The 17,781-nt window shown below is 37.0% G+C and overlaps 1 protein-coding gene across 5 annotated transcripts in view; it reads right to left on the bottom strand.

Annotated features, from left to right (window-relative positions):
- NSD3 (nuclear receptor binding SET domain protein 3) overlaps window positions 1-17,781 on the bottom strand; it is a 121,004-nt gene that overhangs the window by 53,484 nt on the left and 49,739 nt on the right. For all 5 annotated transcript variants that reach the window (XR_010409683.1, XM_064585533.1, XM_045879853.3 and 2 more), the window contains exons 3-5: window positions 13,008-13,079; window positions 12,233-12,395; window positions 1,284-1,438 (exon numbers count right to left, since the gene is read on the bottom strand). Coding sequence is in view for 4 of the 5 variants with exons in the window: in XM_064585533.1 (XP_064441603.1) it covers window positions 1,284-1,438; window positions 12,233-12,395; window positions 13,008-13,079 (390 nt within the window). In the remaining variant the exon portion in view is untranslated. The remainder of the gene's footprint in view (window positions 1-1,283; window positions 1,439-12,232; window positions 12,396-13,007; window positions 13,080-17,781) is intronic.

The raw sequence follows: 17,781 nt of genomic DNA, 5'->3' as shown, positions 1-17,781 counted from the left end.
TCTCTCTTACACATCCTTTTTCGTTGACCACTCTGCTGGACAAGTCCCTCAAAGAGGGAGCTGTCCTCACGTTATGTTCATAAGAAGCTAGCAAGGAGGGCAAAGGGAAGAGAGATTGCAGAACGATTACTTTCAATGGCCAATAAAACACCAACATTAAAAATGACACCCTAAAGCTCAGGGGTGCTACAGAGATCACAACAGAGCAAATGGCAGAGTTTGCATTTGTGCTGGTAGTTTGTACCATAATGCAAACAGGGGCAGAATGCAGAGAAAGGAGAGAGCCCAGAGGAACAAATGAAAGTTGACAAGATATAGGAAAGAAGGAATGTTTGAGAGAAAAAATGAACCTGAACCAATTTCCACAGGTGTCCTTCACTGTTGCTCAGAAGACTTTGAGTTGGCCAGACAGATAAGAAAACTTTTGATGACCAAAGCCATTAGGAATTATCCAGGGAGTTAGACTGAGGTAGCCCAAAATTAGCAAACGAAACTATGAGAAGGGATGGTATATGTGGAACGCTGATGTATAAATCTGTAAAATGTTGTCTGATAAAATTAATCAAAATCCTCTGTGATCAAATTTAGCTTTTAAAGTGTAAAAGTATGACAAATTTCTGAATTACAAGAGACCCACCCTAAAATTAGTTGAGTTTAAAAATGTCAACCACATAGATTATCAGGAGCTGATGTCATAATTCTAAAATATCCACCACCACAAACATATTTCTTGGTTCTATCACTAAGTGTGACCTTGGTTGAACCAGTTACTTAAGCTGTCTGTGCCTCGATTTCTTCATCTGCAGAAATAGGAATAATGGTGTCTACGCCACTTAAGTTGTTATGGAGATTAAATGAATTAATATACACAAAATGCTTAAAATAGTGCCCGTCTCACAGTAGGTACTCACTGAATATTTTAGAAACTTTACTTTCACAAAACAATTTTACTAGGTAAGAATAAAGGAAATTATGTAAAGATAATGAAATAGGAAAAAGAATAAAACTCCCTGGCAAAATCCACATTTCACTAGCATCTACTAGTCTTATGTACACTAATTCAATTCAAAAATAGAATCCAACACTGTACTAAGCAGAGTTCAAGTTTTTAATAGTATTCTAATGTTGTTTATATAAAATATAAAACTTACTGACATACAATAAATTATTAAAACTGGACTTAGGTTAACAGCTATCTGAAATCAAGTATGAAAACTTCTATTAAATTATTGAATCCTCTAAAAACCATATTCGATTGGTAATGTTAATATGTTGTCAGATACCTTTTGTTTCTCAGAGTGATTGCTGGCTTGTTTGGTTGCTTCAGCCAATAATTCTTCATACTGTTTATGACCTTTATACTCTCGTACTCGCTTTTCATGAACCCATGCCCTCTCTGGCTGGTTGCTAAAAAACTGGACGTGATACTCCCGGGCACCTGTAAGCAAAAATTCTTATTAACCATTTCAGAACATAAGCATCCACATATACTCTGCCAAAAACATGAACCTAAGCCAGGTTCCCTAGTATCACTCCTATTAAAACTTGTACGCTTTGGATTGTCTGAAGATATAATCCAAAACTTGCCAATTACACAAGTAATAGTGTAAAAAAAAAATCACTCCCAAATGATTAAAATTAGTCCAGCAAATTTTAAGAGAAAGAAAATCAGAAATTCTGCTAATTATCAGATTTGTTACCTTGGTTACACAACTTATTTTTGCTTGTCTCAAACCCTTTTACAAACAAATCTGGGAATAAATAATTTTTTCTTCAAAAAATGTGTAACAGGGGCGCCTGGGTGGCTCAGTCAGTTAAGTGTCTACCTTCGGCTCAGGTCATGATCCCAGAGTCCTGGGATCGAGCCCCATGTTGGCTCCCTGCTCAGTGGGGCGTCTGCTTCTCCCTCTCCCTCTGCCTCCCCTCCCCTGCTCGTGGGTACTCGCTTCTCTCAAATAGAATCTTTAAAATATATATATAATATATTTTCTTGGACTTTAAAAGTGCTAGTCAAATTGCTTTTCTGGCTATATAGAAGTGGGCTATATAGACTTGGGGATGGAGAGGAGGCCACTGACTCAGGGATCCTGTGAGGTCAAAACTATCTTCATAACAATACCAAGATGCTACCATCTTTTCAGTTGGTGGCATTTGCACTTCATACGGCAAGAACAATGGTGGGTAAGACTGCTGGCACGTTGGCACAAATAAAGACAGTGAGTGACTCCAAACAATACTAGTATCACATTCTTCATAGCCACATACTGGCAGTTAAAACAAAACAAAAAGCCAGTTTTATTTAATGTCCTTGATGAAGTAGTAAAAATGATTAATTTCACTGAATTTCAACCTTTGGACACTGTCTTTTTAATATTCTGCATGATGGAACGGGAAGTATGCATAAAGCGCTTTTGCTTACTCAAGTGTGACAGTTATCTTGAGGGAAAGTACTTGTGTGATTGAGTTGCAAGATCACTGGCCACTTTTTCATAAAACATCATTTTTATTTGAAAGAATGACTGACAGAAAAACTGTGGTTTTTTGAACTTGAGCATCTGGCAGGTATTTCCTCAAAAAAGAACAAAGCAAGTTTGCTATTTCAAGGAAATCAACTGACAGTATTTGTTGCCAATGACAAAATTTGATCTTTCAAGCAAAAATTAGAATTTTGGAAAACCTGAGTTTTCCAACTTCCCAATAATCAAAGAATTTTCTGATGAAATAACTGGTCATATAAATTAATGTGATTTTAAAAATATCTATAGAGGATGGGCCCCTGGGTGGCCAGCGATTAAGCACCCAACTCTTGATTTCAGCTCAGGTCAGGTCATGTCATGATCTCAGGAACGTGAGATCAGAGCCTTGCTTGAGATTCTCTCTCCCTCTGCCCGTCCCCCAGCTCCTGTGCACACTCTAAAGAAAAAAAAATCTATAGAAGGATGTGTCAACATTTGGAAGATATGTCTCACTTGGTAAAGCCAATATTTTTTATTTTTTAAAATTTTATTTATTTGAGAAAGAGAGGAAGAAGAGAGCGTGCCTGCAGAGGGGGTGGGGGGGAGACAAGCATGCTTAGTGCAGAGCCCCACGGGGGGTGGGCTCAATCCCAGGACCCTGAGATCATGACCTGAGTGAAAGTCAGACACTTAACCAACTGAGCCACCCAGGCGCCCCAAAACCAGTAATTTTTAAATGGCCAATATATGATGTTATAAAATCATGAAAGGTAAAAGATTCATCCAAAGTGCAAGACAGAACCAATGGATTTCAATGTAACAAAGTACAAAAAGTTTATGGATATGATTTCAGATTCCATATTGGAACTAGCCCACCACTTATTGAGTTTTGGTGTAATATCAAAGAAATATATCCACAATTACCTAAAAAGGCTATTAAAATACACTATCCTTTTTCAACTACACATCTGCCTGAAGTCAGATTATCTTCATATAGTTCAACCAAAACAAAAAATCGTAACAGAATGAATGTAGAAGCAGATACAAGAATCTAGTATCTTCACTTAAGCCAGACATTAAAGAGATTTGCAATGATGTAAAATGATACTATTCTTTTCAGTAATATTTTTGAGAAAATAGTTTTTCATAAAAATATAATGATAACATATAATGGATTATTTTTAAATGAATTAGTAAATATTTTTAAATTCTCTTAGTTTTAATTTCCAAATTGAAATAAATAGTAATAGACAGAATCCATGTAAACAAAAGCTTTTTAGAGTCTTCAAATTTTAAGAGTAAAAGGGGTTCTGGGACCAAAATATCTGAGAACTGCTGTTCTAGAACAGTGCTACTCTCCAAGTGTGGTTACCATAACAAGCCAGTCTGTGACAAAATAAGCACAGAAAAGTAAGCATTTAGAAACTATGATAATTTGACATTGTCATGACATTTAGGCACATGATCAGGGATCTTGTACTATGTATTTTTTGCAGGAGAAGGCCTTTCCTTTTTGTAATAGTTACTTTTATTGTATTTTATGTAAGTATTGATCCATGGTGGATTGGAAATTTTTAAAAAACGAACAAAAACTGGTCTTTTACCATACATAGTTAGAAAAACACAACTCTACAGAAAATGTCTCAGGTTAACAGAGTACTGTATAACTGGTCTTGGCGAATCCAAGATAATTCAGGTAGGCAGAGAAAGGTAAGAAGCAGATCCTAACTAGAAAAATGTAGGTATAAGCTTAAATTGAACTCAGTTATCTGAAATCGATTATATCTTGGATTTGAAAATTTTTAAATTTTATTAGACATTAATGGGAGATTATCTAAGGAATTATTTTGAAACCAGATTAAAATTTCTTATGTAAAATAGCCTATAAGAGAGAAATACACACACAATTCGATTTCCATATAATCTAATCTGAGAGGGAAGAGGCAAGCACAAATTTGACTATAATTAATCAAAGAAGGTTTATCAAAAGTCCAAGGGTTTTTAGGGACAAAAAAAGAAATATAACCTAAACTAACAGGTGAGTCTGGAAGATATGGTAGTGGGTACAGGTGATAGGGTTAAAAGAACACAGGGCATAATCTGTTTTCAAAAGTCAGTTATTCAGAAACAGTCTTTAAATTATAGTTAAAAACATGAAAACTAAAACTCAGAGATGACACAATCTCATTTTAATCTTTATTTTCAACTTCTTCCTCTATTAAATCATTAGTACAGATGAACCAAATTAAACAATTTGCCTCTTTGTTATTATCACTTTATTTTCTGCTGGCCAAAGAACTATGAATAAAATAGAAACCTAAAGACCTGAAAAAATGAGAAGCAAGCACATCTGCGTTTGAATAATGGGCTGAATTCCAAAAGAAAAATGCAGAGGAGATTTTCTCTTTAAAGATTTATTTATTTATTTTAGAGAGAGAGAATGCATGTGCACACATACGTGGCGGGGAGGGACAGAGGGAGAGAATCTCAAGCAGACTCCTGGCTGAGTGTGGAGCCCTGCATGGGGCTTGACCCCATGACCCTGAGGATCATGACCTGAGCCAAAATCTCCAGTCACTCAAATGACTGAGCCATCCAGGTGCCCTGGAAACGTTTTTATTTAAGAAAAATAATATAAAGGTAAAACCATCCAGTTTTAAACTAAAAAAAAAAAAAAGTTAGGATTAAAAGTTACAATAGGTAAAGAAGATGTGGTACACACACACACACACACACACCAAATGGAATATTACTCAGCCATCAAAAAAATGAAATCTTGCCATTTGCAACGATGTGGATGGAACTAGAAGGTATTATGCTAAGCGAAATAAGTCAATCATAGAAAGACAATTATATGATCTCACTCATATGTGGAATTTAAGAAACAAAACAGTGGAGCACAGGGAGGGGAAGGGAGGGGAAAATAAAACAAAATGAAATCAGAGAGGGAGACAAACCATAAGAGACTATTAATCATAGGAAACACACTTGAGGGCTACTAGAGGGGAGAGGGAGGGGGATGGGGTAACTGGATGATGGACATTAAGGAGGGCACAGGGTATAATGAGCACTGGGTGTTATATGCTACTGATGAATCACTAAACTCAACCTCTGAAACTAATAATACACTATGTTAATTGAATTTAAATAAATTAAAAATAAATAAAAATAAAAGTTACAATAGGTATAATATGATACCATTTAAAACTCTCAGTAGGGGCACCTGGTGGCTCAGTCCGTTAAGCGTCTGCCTTCAGCTCAGGTCATGATCCCAGGGTCCTGGGATCGAACCCCGCATCAGGCTCTGTGCTCATTGAGGGGCCTGCTTCTCCCTCTGACTGCCTGCATGCCTGTCTGCCTACTTGTGATCTCTCTCTCTGTCAAATAAATGAATAAAATCTTAAAAAAAAAACCTCTCAGTAAAAATATTTACTATCCTATTAATTACAATATACATAGAGAAATATAATTACTCTCAAACTTTTTTTTTTTAAGAGGGAGAGAGAGCAAGTGTGAGCAGGAGGCAGAGAAGGAATCTTAAGCAGTCTCCACGCCCAGCACAGAGCCCGACATGGGGCTCTATCTCACAACCGTGAGATCATGACTTGAGCCAAAATCAAGAGTCAGATGCTTAACCCAGTGAGCCACCCAGGTGCCCCTACTCTCAAACTTTTAACAGTAGTTACATTATCTGAAGGATGAAATTATAGGCACTTGTCACTTCTGACTATATATATATTTTGTATTGTTATATGCAGAAAAAGCATTTCATTTTTAACTTTTAAACTTAAAATGATTATTCAGCCATGAGATAAAAGGAAATCCTGCCAGAATGGACGAACCTAGTGGACACTGTGCTAAGTGAAAATAAGTCAGACAGAGAAAGACAGATACCATATGATCTTACTTGTATGTGGAATCTTTAAAAAAAAAGTCCAACTCATAGAAACAATGTAGAATGATGGTTGCCAGTTATCAGGGGCTGGGGTGGGAGAGAAATAGGGAGATGCTAGTCAAAGGGTATAAGCCTTCAGTCATAAGATGAATACGTTCGGGCGCCTAGGTGGCTCAGTTGGTTAAGCGACTGCCTTCGGCTCAGGTCATGATCCTGGAGTCCCGGGATCGAGTCCCACATCGGGCTCCCTGCTCAGCAGGGAGTCTGCTTCTCCCTCTGACCCTCCTCCCTCTCATGCTCTCTGTCTCTCATAAAAAAAAAAAAAAAAATGAATACGTTCTAGGAATCTAATGTACAGCATGGTTACTATAGTTAATAATACTGTATTACAGGGGCGCCTGGGTGGCTCAGTTGTTAAGCGTCTGCCTTCAGCTCAGGTCATGATCCCAGGGTCCTGGGATCGAGCCCTGCGTCAGGCTCCCTGCTCAGCTGAAAGCCTGCTTCTCCCTCTCCCACTCCCCCTGCTTGTGTTCCTGCTCTTGCTCTCTCTCTCTCTGTCAAATAAATAAAATCTTAAAAAAAAAATTACTGTATTATATACATGAAAGTTGTTGAGAGTGTAGATCTTAAGCATTCTCACCAAACATCCACACACAAAAATAACTGTGTGAAGTGCTGGATATGTAAACTGACCAAAGTATATGTATATCAAATCATTATGTTGTATGTACACTTTAAATATATATAACTTTGGTCAATTACACCTCAATAAAGCCTGAAGAAAAAAAAAAAAGAAAAAGAAACTTAAGATGAGACCACAACAATGAAATATAACTTAAAACAGACATGTGATACAAACATCTTTCCACATGCTCTTACAAAGAATTTGATCTTTATGTGTAAAAACCGTTATTTTTTGGGCGCCTGGATGGCTCAGTTGGTTAAGTGACTGCCTTCGGCTCAGGTCATGATCCTGGAGTCCCGGGATCGAGTCCCGCATCGGGCTCCCTGCTCGGCGGGGAGTCTGCTTCTCCCTCTGACCCTCCTCCCTCTCATGCTCTCTGTCTCTCATTCTCTCTGTCTCAAATAAATAAATAAAATCTTTAAAAAAAAAAAACAAACAAACTTATTTTTTCCAAAGCTAAGAATCTAGTAATATGGACCAATAATATGGAAATCAATGACTACTATCTAAAAATAATTAAGAAAAATTTTACAAGGTTGTTTAGATAACAAGCAACACAAAATGCTTCACAGTCATCATGTGTGAACATATCAATAAAATTTTTATACTGTTTTTTTGATTTTCAGAAAACTTTCTCTAAAACTGCACTGCATACAGCTATACAATGGAATACTATTTGGCAACAAAAAAAGAAGTACTGACAGATGCCACAACATGAACCTCTAAAACATGAGGCTAAGTGAAAGAAGCCAGACACAAAAGGCCGTATGTTATATGGTTCCATTTATATGAAATGTCCAGAAAAGGCAAATCTATAGAGACAAAAAGTAGTTAATGGTTGCTTAGCGCTGGGGGAAGAGAGGAGGAATGGGGAATGACTGCTAATGGACATGGGATTTCATTTTGGGTTGAGGAAAATGTTCCAGGAGCACCTGGGGGGCCCAGTTGGTTAAGTGTCTGACTCTTGTTTTCGGCTCAGGTCATGATCTCAGAGTGGTGAGAACCAGCCCTGCTTTGGGATCTGCACTCAGCGGGGAGTCTGCTTGGGATTCTCTCTTCCCCTCTGCCCCTCCCTCACTCACGCAAGCTCGCTCCCACGACGTCAAATAAAGCCATTTATTTATTTATTTATTTATTTATTTTTTAAAGATTTTATTTATTTATTTGAGAGAGAGAGAATGAGAGAGAGCAAGCACATGAGAGGGGGGAGGGTCAGAGGGAGAAGCAGACCCCCTGCTGAGCAAGGAGCCCGATATGGGACTCGATCCCGGGACTCCAGGATCATGACCCGAGCCGAAGGCAGTCGCTTAACCAACTGAGCCACCCAAGCGCCCTTATTTATTTTTTTAACACATTTTTTTTTAAGATTTTTTAAAATTTATTTGACAGACAGAGAGAGAGACAGCGAGAGAGGGAACACAAGCAGGGCAGTGGGAGAGGGAGAAGCAGGCTTCCCGCTGAGCAGGGAGCCCGATGTGGGGCTCATCCATGATCCTAGGATCATGACCTGAGCCAAAGGCAGACGTTTAACAACTGAGCCACCCATGTGACCCAAATAAAGTCTTTTAAAAAAAAGTTTTAAAATTAGATGTAGTGATGACTGCACAACTCCGTAAATGTACTAAAAATCACTAATTTGTATGTAAATCATATCTCAAGAAAGCTATTATTTTAAAAACTACTGCAAAAAAGAAAACTAAAAATATCGAAATATACTTAAAAAAAAGATTTTATTTATTTATTTGATAGAGAGAGACACAGCAAGAGAGGGAACACAAGCAGGGGGAGTGGGAGAGGGAGAAGCAGGCTTCCCGCTGAGCAGGGAGCCCGACGTGGGGCTCGATCCCAGGACCCCAACACCATGACCCGAGCCAAAGGCAGACGCTTAACCAAATGAGCCACCCAGGTGCCCTATCCTTATGTTTTGAATAAGTAAATAGAGTTTCAGAGAGTCCTTATTCCATAACCTCCACTCTTTTTTTTTTTTAAAGATTTTATTTATTTGATAGAGAGAGACACAGCGAGAGGGAACACAAACAGGGGGAGCAGCAGGCAGAGGGAGAAGCAGGCTTCCCGCCGAGCAGGGAGCCCGATGCGGGGCTCAATACCAGGACCCTGGGATCATGACCTGAGCTGAAGGCAGCCGCTTAACGGCTGAGCCACCCAGGCGCCCCTCAAAATACACTTTTAATTAATTTAAACTTTAAAAAATTTCTAAATTCTCAGAGTTCTGGTTTTCTCAATCATACAAACAAATTTTACCAGCAGTAAAGCAGGAGATTACCTAGGGAATTCCAGACCATATTAGATTAATTCCTAAATTTAAATACTTCCTTTGAAATACAGATGCGGCATAAAATTGTGCTTTCACTTGTATCCCATAAAAAAGCTGTAATTAGCAGGTTTTCATAGAGTAATTAAATGTGAAACTCTATATAATTTCAAAAGCATGCTTTTCTAAGGAGAGAGAATTGAAGAGCCACAACTCTCACATGATCTAATACCCCAGAGTGCTCCAGAGACCCAGACAGGTACATGGATTATTTTATTTAGGAAGGCTTTGCCCTAACAGACACATGAAAGATACTAATCATCACTGATCATCAGGGAAATGCAAATCAAAACTACAATGAGATATCATCTCACACCTGTCAGAATGTCTAAATTAACAACACAAGAAGCAACAGGTGTTGGCAACTATGCGGAGAAAGGGGAACCCTCTTGCACTGTTGGTGGAAATGCAAACTGCTGCGGCCACTGTGGAAAACAGTATGGAGTATCCTCAAAAAGTTAAAAACAGAACTACCTTATGATCCAGCAATTGCACTACTGGGTATTTACCCAAAGAACACAAAAATACTAACTGAAAGGGATACATGCACTTTATGTTTATAGCAGCACTATTTACAATAGCCAAGATACGGAAGCAGCCCAAGTATCCATCAACTGGTGAATAAAGAAGATGTAATGTGTGTGTGTGTGTGTGTGTGTGTGTATATATTACTCAGCCATAAAAAGAATGAAATCTTGCCATTTGCAATGACATGGATGGAACTAGAGAGTATAATGCTAAGCAAAATAAGTCAGATACCATATGATTTCACTCATACGTGGAATTTAACAAACAAAACAAGCAAAGGTAAAAAATAAGAGAGACAAATCAAGAAACGGACTCTCAACTATAGAGAACAAACTGATGGTTATCAGAGGGGAGATACATGGGGGGATGGGTTAAATAGGTGACAGGGATTAAGGAGTGCACTTGTGATGAGCACAGGGTCATGTATGGAAGTGCTGAATTACTATATTATACACCTGAAACTAATATAACACTGTATGTTACCTGGAATTAAAATTTAAAAAGGCTTGGTCCTTTGGGAAATCTGTCCCTTTCTTCTCCCATTCATGGACACAAAGATTATTAAACCTGCAAGGTACTCAGAGAATACTAGTCCAACACTTAGTAATCAGTAATAAATGAAAGAACTGGGACTGCCTTCCCCCCAACCTTGGTAAATTATGACTAGATGAATTCAATTACTTTCCTTCTAATACATAGGATGTTTAAGAGTGGAGGTTGTGGAGGTTGTGGAGGGGCGCCTGGGTGGCTCAGTCGTTAAGCGTCTGCCTTCGGCTCAGGTCATGGTCCCAGGATCCTGGGATCTAGCCCCGCATTGCGTTCCCTGCTCTGCGGGAAGCCTGCTTCTCCCTCTCCCACTCCCCCTGCTTGTGTTCCCTCTCTCGCTGTGTCTCTCTCTCTGTCAAATAAATAATAAAATAAATAAAATCTTTAAAAAAAAAAGAGTGGAGGTATGGAATAAGGACTCTCGGAAACTCTACTTAGTCAAAACATAAGGATAATAACAGTACCTACTTCGTAGTGTTGCTGCTATGTGGACTGCATAAAATATATAAGAGAATTGCTTAACACAGTGTCTTGCATGAAAGTAGACATTCAACAATGGTTTTTTTTGTTGTTGTTGTTTTTACTTCTGCCCCATTGATGCTTCCAGTTACCCAATCTTGAATCAGCAGGTTATAATGACAGATAACTGCCTTCTGTACCAGGGCAGATTACTGGCTATGTAGCACAAAAGTTACAGATACGGCTGATCTTGTCACAAATCTGACTTGCAAGACTTATGTAGACATTTCTTCTCTTCATTAACAGTGAACAGGTAGCAAGACAGAAAGTTTAAAGAGAAAAAGAAATAGGCACAAAGTTGTCACAAACAATAAGGAATTCAAAACATAACAAGAGTGAGTTCACAAAGCAAATATCCAGAAATAAATTCCAAGCTCAAACCTTCCCCTGGCTAACTAAGCAAGTCCATTCCAAATGCTAGAATATCAGAAATCTAATCCACATGTTTTAGACAAACCCATGAAAAAAATTAGAGAAAAGTTAGAACACATCTTTTCTTAACATTTATTAATATTCCTAAGGTAGGATTCTATGCTAAATAGCTAGATTCAAGCTATACGTTTATGTTGTATTGAATTTATAAGGATGTCTCAGTAAATTTGCAGATTCAAAAATGGAGTGGAGGGAAAAAGCATCCTGAAAATTTTATCAGGATGAAAAGCACTTATGTGGGTAAAAAATTACTACTCAAAGGAATCAATGATGAAATAAGACATACAACAAAAGCATGGCCCAAATGCCTACTAAGCTCATATAAGACATCTTATTACTTACTCAACTGCTTTCTTTTGGAATTCATATGAGATATCAGTCAGATAAAGGTTTTTAAAGAAGTACAGAAGAAATTATAAAACAAATGCAGGGTGTTATAAGGGAAAACAAGGACCGTATCAGTTGTAGAGGCTTTTTGCCATTAAGATCATAATTAAATCACTGGTCATTAAAAACTGATATTCTGGTGTTAGATTATATGCATATTCTTTCTTTTTTTTTTTAAAGATTTATTTATTTACCTTAGAGAGAGAGAGAATGAGTGGGGGGAAGGGCAGAGGACGAGAACCCTCAAGCAGACTCCCCACTGAGCATGGAGCCCAATGCAGCCTCGATCCCATGGCCCATGAGACCATGAGCTGAAATCAAGAGTTACATGCTTAACCAGCTGAGCCACCCAAGTGCCCCTCCTGTGTATATCCTTATAGTCATATACAACATTTAAGATTCAATTTTTTCCCCCAACCTTTTATTTAATATCTACGTGGGCCTTTACTTACCTCTTGTGTTAATTTTGGTATGAACCTCGAGCTGGGGATCACTTGAAACCATGCAAGGCCACCAAGGATAGGTTCCCACCTTAGACCAAACAAGATCGCCAACCTGGAACTTAACACCAGCAGACACTTCTGTTGTTGGAACAGAAGATAATATTGGCTGAACCTATAGGAAAAGTTCATAAAACTTCATCAGCAAAGAAAGTTAAAAAAAAAAAAGAAACTATGAACAAAGTACTTTAAGCATGCTAACCATGTAAAATTTATCTTCAATTATACTTTCCCTGACACTTAACCCTAAGTAGCAAAAAGGAAGAGAAGGAAAATAATGAACCCCACTCCAAATACTGAAAATAGGACTGGATGTTTCTGATGTCTTATTATTGATAAGGCATCTTGAGAATTCACATAATCCATTAAAAATGGTCATAAAAATATTTTTGTAATTTTATATGGTGACAGACGGTAACTAGACTTCTTGTGGTGATCATTTTGTAATGTATTTTCATAACAAATCAATATGTTGTACACCTGAAACTAATATGATATATGTCAATTATACTTCAGTAAGAAAAAGTGGTCATAGTTTTGAAAAGAAAAATAATTCACTGAAAGTATCTACCTCTTAAACCAGCTCCAAGATTTATTTCAGTATAATTTCTGAAATCCAGAAGTATGGAACTGTAATAATACGTATGGAATGTGTTATAATTTAATCACCCTGCTTTCACCTTCTTACACCATCCCTGGTTAGACAATATTCAATAGAGCAACTCACCGGAGGTTCCTCTTTTAGTACTGGCTCTTCTCTTGGTTTTTCTGACACAGTGTCAACCCTCTCATTTGGTCTCTAGGTGAAAAGGTATAGATAAAAAGAACAAAATGGCAGCCAACCAAAGAACAATGACATACACAGAAAGAAATCAAAACTAAATAGCAAAGAAAATAAAGGACATTTATTAACTGAATAATGTAGGTAGTAAGAATTCAACTAGTGCAATACATGACGCTATGTCTTAAATTCATGTTCCATTCCACACCATAGCTAGATCTCATTTCTTATTACTTTTAAAACTTAATGTGTTGATTGTTGTTGCTGTTGTTTTTTTAACCTAACAGGGTGCAGAAAAATGAGCACTCTGAGATTGCTAGTAAGATGTAACTTGGAATTTTTCAGGAGAGCAATTTGGCATGTATGAAAATCCTTACATTTTCAGACTCTGATCAAGCAAATCCACTTCTAAATGTATATGTATACTGAAAAGCACTGAGAGATATAAATATACACACAGAAAGATATGCACACTAGTCCTATTTATAAGAGCAAATATTAGAAAACAATCTAGATGTCCAGTAATTTAAATTAAATAGGGTATAGTATAACTAGACAGTGAAGTAATATAAATATATTTTAAAATGACATGGGGGGGTGCCTGGCTGGCTTAGCTGGTAGAGCATGCGGCTCTTGATCTTGGGTTTGTGAGTTCAAGCCCCACATTGGGTGCAGAGATTACTTAAAAATAAAATCTTTTGAAAAAATAAACAAAATGACATAGGAAAATGACAATATAATGTTATTTGAAAAAAGCAAATTTCAAAGCAGTTTGTATAGTATGATTCCAATCTTGGAAAAATAATTTCTTCTTATTTATTTGTTTAAAGATTTTATTTATTTATCTGACAGAGAGAGAGCACAGGCAGGGGGAGCCACAGGCAGAGAAAGAGGGAGAAGCAGGCTCCCCACTGAGCAGGGAGCCTGATGTGGGGCTCGATCCCAGGACCCTGGAATCATTACCTGAGCCGAAGGCAGCCGCTCAACTGACTGAGCCACCCAGGCACCCCAAGATACTTTTTTTTAATGTGCACGGAAAAAAAATTAGAATACCACCAGGTGATGGAAAAAGTGATTCTTTTGGTATGCTTTTCTGTATCTGTCAAATTGTCTATGATAAACATTATTTTTCCAATAATAAAACCCACACATATGTTACTTAAAAAATAATTTCTGCAACTCTTTGGGAAGGCTACTCAGAAGTATCTATCAAAATTCAAAATATATCACTCTTCAATTGGGCAATTATATTTTAAGAAACTAGCTACAGAAAACAAAATGAGAAAATCTAAGCAGAGGATGGTTAAGTATAGCATTATTTCATGTCAGTAATCTACAGGTCTATCAACATCTTCTAACTTTTTATTTTAAAATAGCCCATATTAAAAGGTTTGATACATTTTATATCAGATTGATAAAAGTAGTTATCTTTGGGGAATGAGGTTAGGGAAATGGTAAAGGAAGATCTGTATTTTTGTGTTATTTGTATTTCCTGTAAAAAGCAGATTACTTTGTAATTTAAAAGATTTTTTAAAACTTCTCACTTGTCAAAGAACAGAACTTAATTTAGATGGCATAAAGAGAGATACAGCCATCAAATTAAGTCTTAATTCCAATTTAAAAATATGGGTAATTCTAGAAGCTACTTAAAATTTTCAATTAATTCAAGACACTTTTGTAAAAACAGTAAAAACAAAGTTTTATTAAAGAAAAAATTGTAGAAAAGTTTGTAACTATTAGGAAATGATAAGCCAGACTAATATCCCAAACCCCAAGTATCAATCGTTTATTCAGCAGTGCCTATGACTTTCCAGGCACTGTTCTAGTAGGTGGGTATGCAATGATGAACAAATACATTTGATCCCTCACCTCAAAAAGCTTACAGTTGAGCAGGACAGACAGACATTAAACAAATAAAAACATACACTTATATAATGTAAATGTATGAAGAGAAATAATGGGGGGGTATATCTTTAAATATGACGGTCAAGAAAGGCCTCTCTGAGAAAGTCAATTATAATCGGAGAATCAGAGGAAGAGTTAGTCAGTCTAGTAAAAAGTGGGCAGAAGAACATTCCAGAAAGAAGGCATGGAACTTGTGAAGTTCCTGGGGTTTAAAAAGTAGAAATTTCAGGAAGGACTTTATAACTGACTTAATTGCCCAAAGAAGAGAGGTTACAAGATGAGAGAGGGGAGGCAGACTATAATACAAGGACCTTGTAAGTATAGTCAAGTGTTTTATATTAAGGTCAATAAAAAGCCACCAAAGAGGATTAGGTAGAGAAGTAACATACACCAATTTATGTTTTAAAAAAATCATGTTAGCTATTATGTGGAGAGTATTTTGGAAAAAAAGGTAGTGGCAACTTGTTGACGGGCACAAAATGTGCTCTGTCAGATGTGTCTGTGGTGGTACCAGGACTATGCAATCTAATAGGACACACTCACTGAGCAAGGAAAGAAAAATCTATGTTCCAATGAAAACTGTTCTCCAGATTGCTCGTATAATAATAAAGCAGTCTGAAATACTGTCCCCATTTGCATAGGCCCTTTGGGTAGCTTCACTTCAATCTACAAAAGTAGCTTAAGCCTTCACCTCAACTTCTCATTCTCAAGCTACCACAGGAAGACAAGGCCACTTGAGGAAGTACATATGCCGCTAAGAAAGCGAGTCATCCTCCTCCGCACATTCAATCTTCATGATGTCTAGGTGTAAGGGATCTCTGTAACTCCTTTTGAGGGCAGATAGATAAGGAGTGACTCATCTTTGCCAAACAACAGAATCCTACTATCATTGTAAGAACTGGTCTGAAGCCCATTAACATTTTTCCCTTTCTGGATTAAAGAAAGGATTTCCTTCAAAACTTTTAATATTCAAATGTCTTATTTTTTTAAAATTTTTTATGGTTTGTTCCAGGATGTTTGCTTTTCCTTCAGGCTAGCTTGAAACACTGTTAAAATTGTTTACAGAGTCATCTTAAAAGGAAAACAATCCCAAGGGTAAGAAATAAGCCTAAGATTTATTCTAAGCTTTCAAGACTATATATATAAAAGGAAGAAAAAGAAGTTGAATAAGGATGCTGCGATGATAGAAAGGAAATATATATTGTAAAATGTGCTAATGCATGAGCAAAACAGAAATCTCTAGTAGGCATAAATGTCTATAGCCATACCACCCTGAATGTGCCTGATCTCATCTGATCTCAGAACCTAAGCAGGGTTGGGCCTGGTTAGTACTTGGATGGGAGAAATATCCAGTAGGCCTTGACTTGAGCCCAAAAGAAAGGGTAAGGAGATAAACCGGTTAACAGATAACATAGTATCATAAACACCAGTTAAGGGGTGAAGTTTTTAAGACAACATGGTCAATGGAAGTCAAATGCTTAGGAGTCAAGAAAAATGAGTCAGAAAATGCCAACAGATAAAATACTTCTGGGTATAACATCCATTTTCCTTTAGTTGTTCAAAGGATAGATAAGCTTAAAAGAGATTAAAATCAAGTAAGGACAAAAGATACCCTTTCTGGTACTAATAGTGTTGCTTTAGGAAGAGAGCGTCAGAGAAAAAGATGACAGTGAGTTAGCTCTCCTTAGTTTTAAATTTTTGATTTTACAGGTATATACTGCTTTTTTACATTTTTAGTTGATTCCATATGGAAAGACCTATATTCCAAGTTTCTTAAATAGGAAAAAAATACGTTATGAGAGCAACTAAAATAAAATTAATTATCCAAAATATTCCTTTTAAAAAAATTTGGCCTAGTGCTTTTATTAAAACACAAGAGCTTTATTAAGATGAATAATATGCATCAAATCTGGCAGAATTCCTAACCCCTAATAATTTTCAAAACATTAAGCAAAATCATACTCTTTAAAAAACTTACATCCACATTTAAGGTGGAAAGAAAAATTCAAAGGCAATAAATTATTCATGCATTTTTCTTTTACTTTCTGAATAACTGCATAATCTTAAACACTAAAACATCTGTACAAAAAGAACTTTTTGCATGTGAACAGCTTCTAAGAATTTTAAGACCTAAGACTCTGAATCAAACATAACCTCTAACTTAGTGCTAATGGAACCAAAGTCACTATTTGGCTTTTTATGAGTAAAAATGGCAAGCTAAGAGTTATGAGACTAGTCTTAGTGGATAAGCCCACTGAGGTGCTGGTGGAAGAACAATGTTTGAATAGGGCCTACACTCACATGCCGGAGGCATGACACCTGCCAAGGAGGAAGACACGCAGAAACACTTCCACATGTTTCTAATTTGATAAGAGGAAAAACAGCTAAACCAGCGTTACAAAATATACAATTTCAATAGTGATCTCAGCTCTTCTGCTGCCGAGATGTTTGGACACATTTTATTGTTGAGAAGATACACTTAGGTTGTTCCAAATAACAGCCACTCTTTAGAAGGCCAAACAGCTCAGAATTGGGAGGAAATATTTGCAAGATCAAATACCAAGAAAAAAGAAAAGAAAAAAGTAATGAGTGAAATCACTATTAATTTAAATGAGATTGTTTGTTCAAGAAAGAACCTATGAGTGGGCTTTTAAGGAACAAAATTATATATAGAAGCAAATCCAGCGTAAGGACCATCATTTCAAACTTTTTCTCCAAGCACCCAGTTCTCATTATGCCTCTCTAAAGCATCTGGGGAGGGGAGCTGTCCAGTGAGAGTCAGGAGACTCTCACTTGAGCTCCTCTTTCATTTCTA

Source organism: Mirounga angustirostris, unplaced genomic scaffold (assembly GCF_029215605.1).
Source record: "Mirounga angustirostris isolate CCGP_5_RB_7025 unplaced genomic scaffold, mMirAng1.0.hap1 SCAF_2, whole genome shotgun sequence".
NCBI lineage: Eukaryota > Metazoa > Chordata > Mammalia > Carnivora > Phocidae > Mirounga > Mirounga angustirostris.
This window is presented reverse-complemented; position numbering and strand designations above follow the sequence as displayed.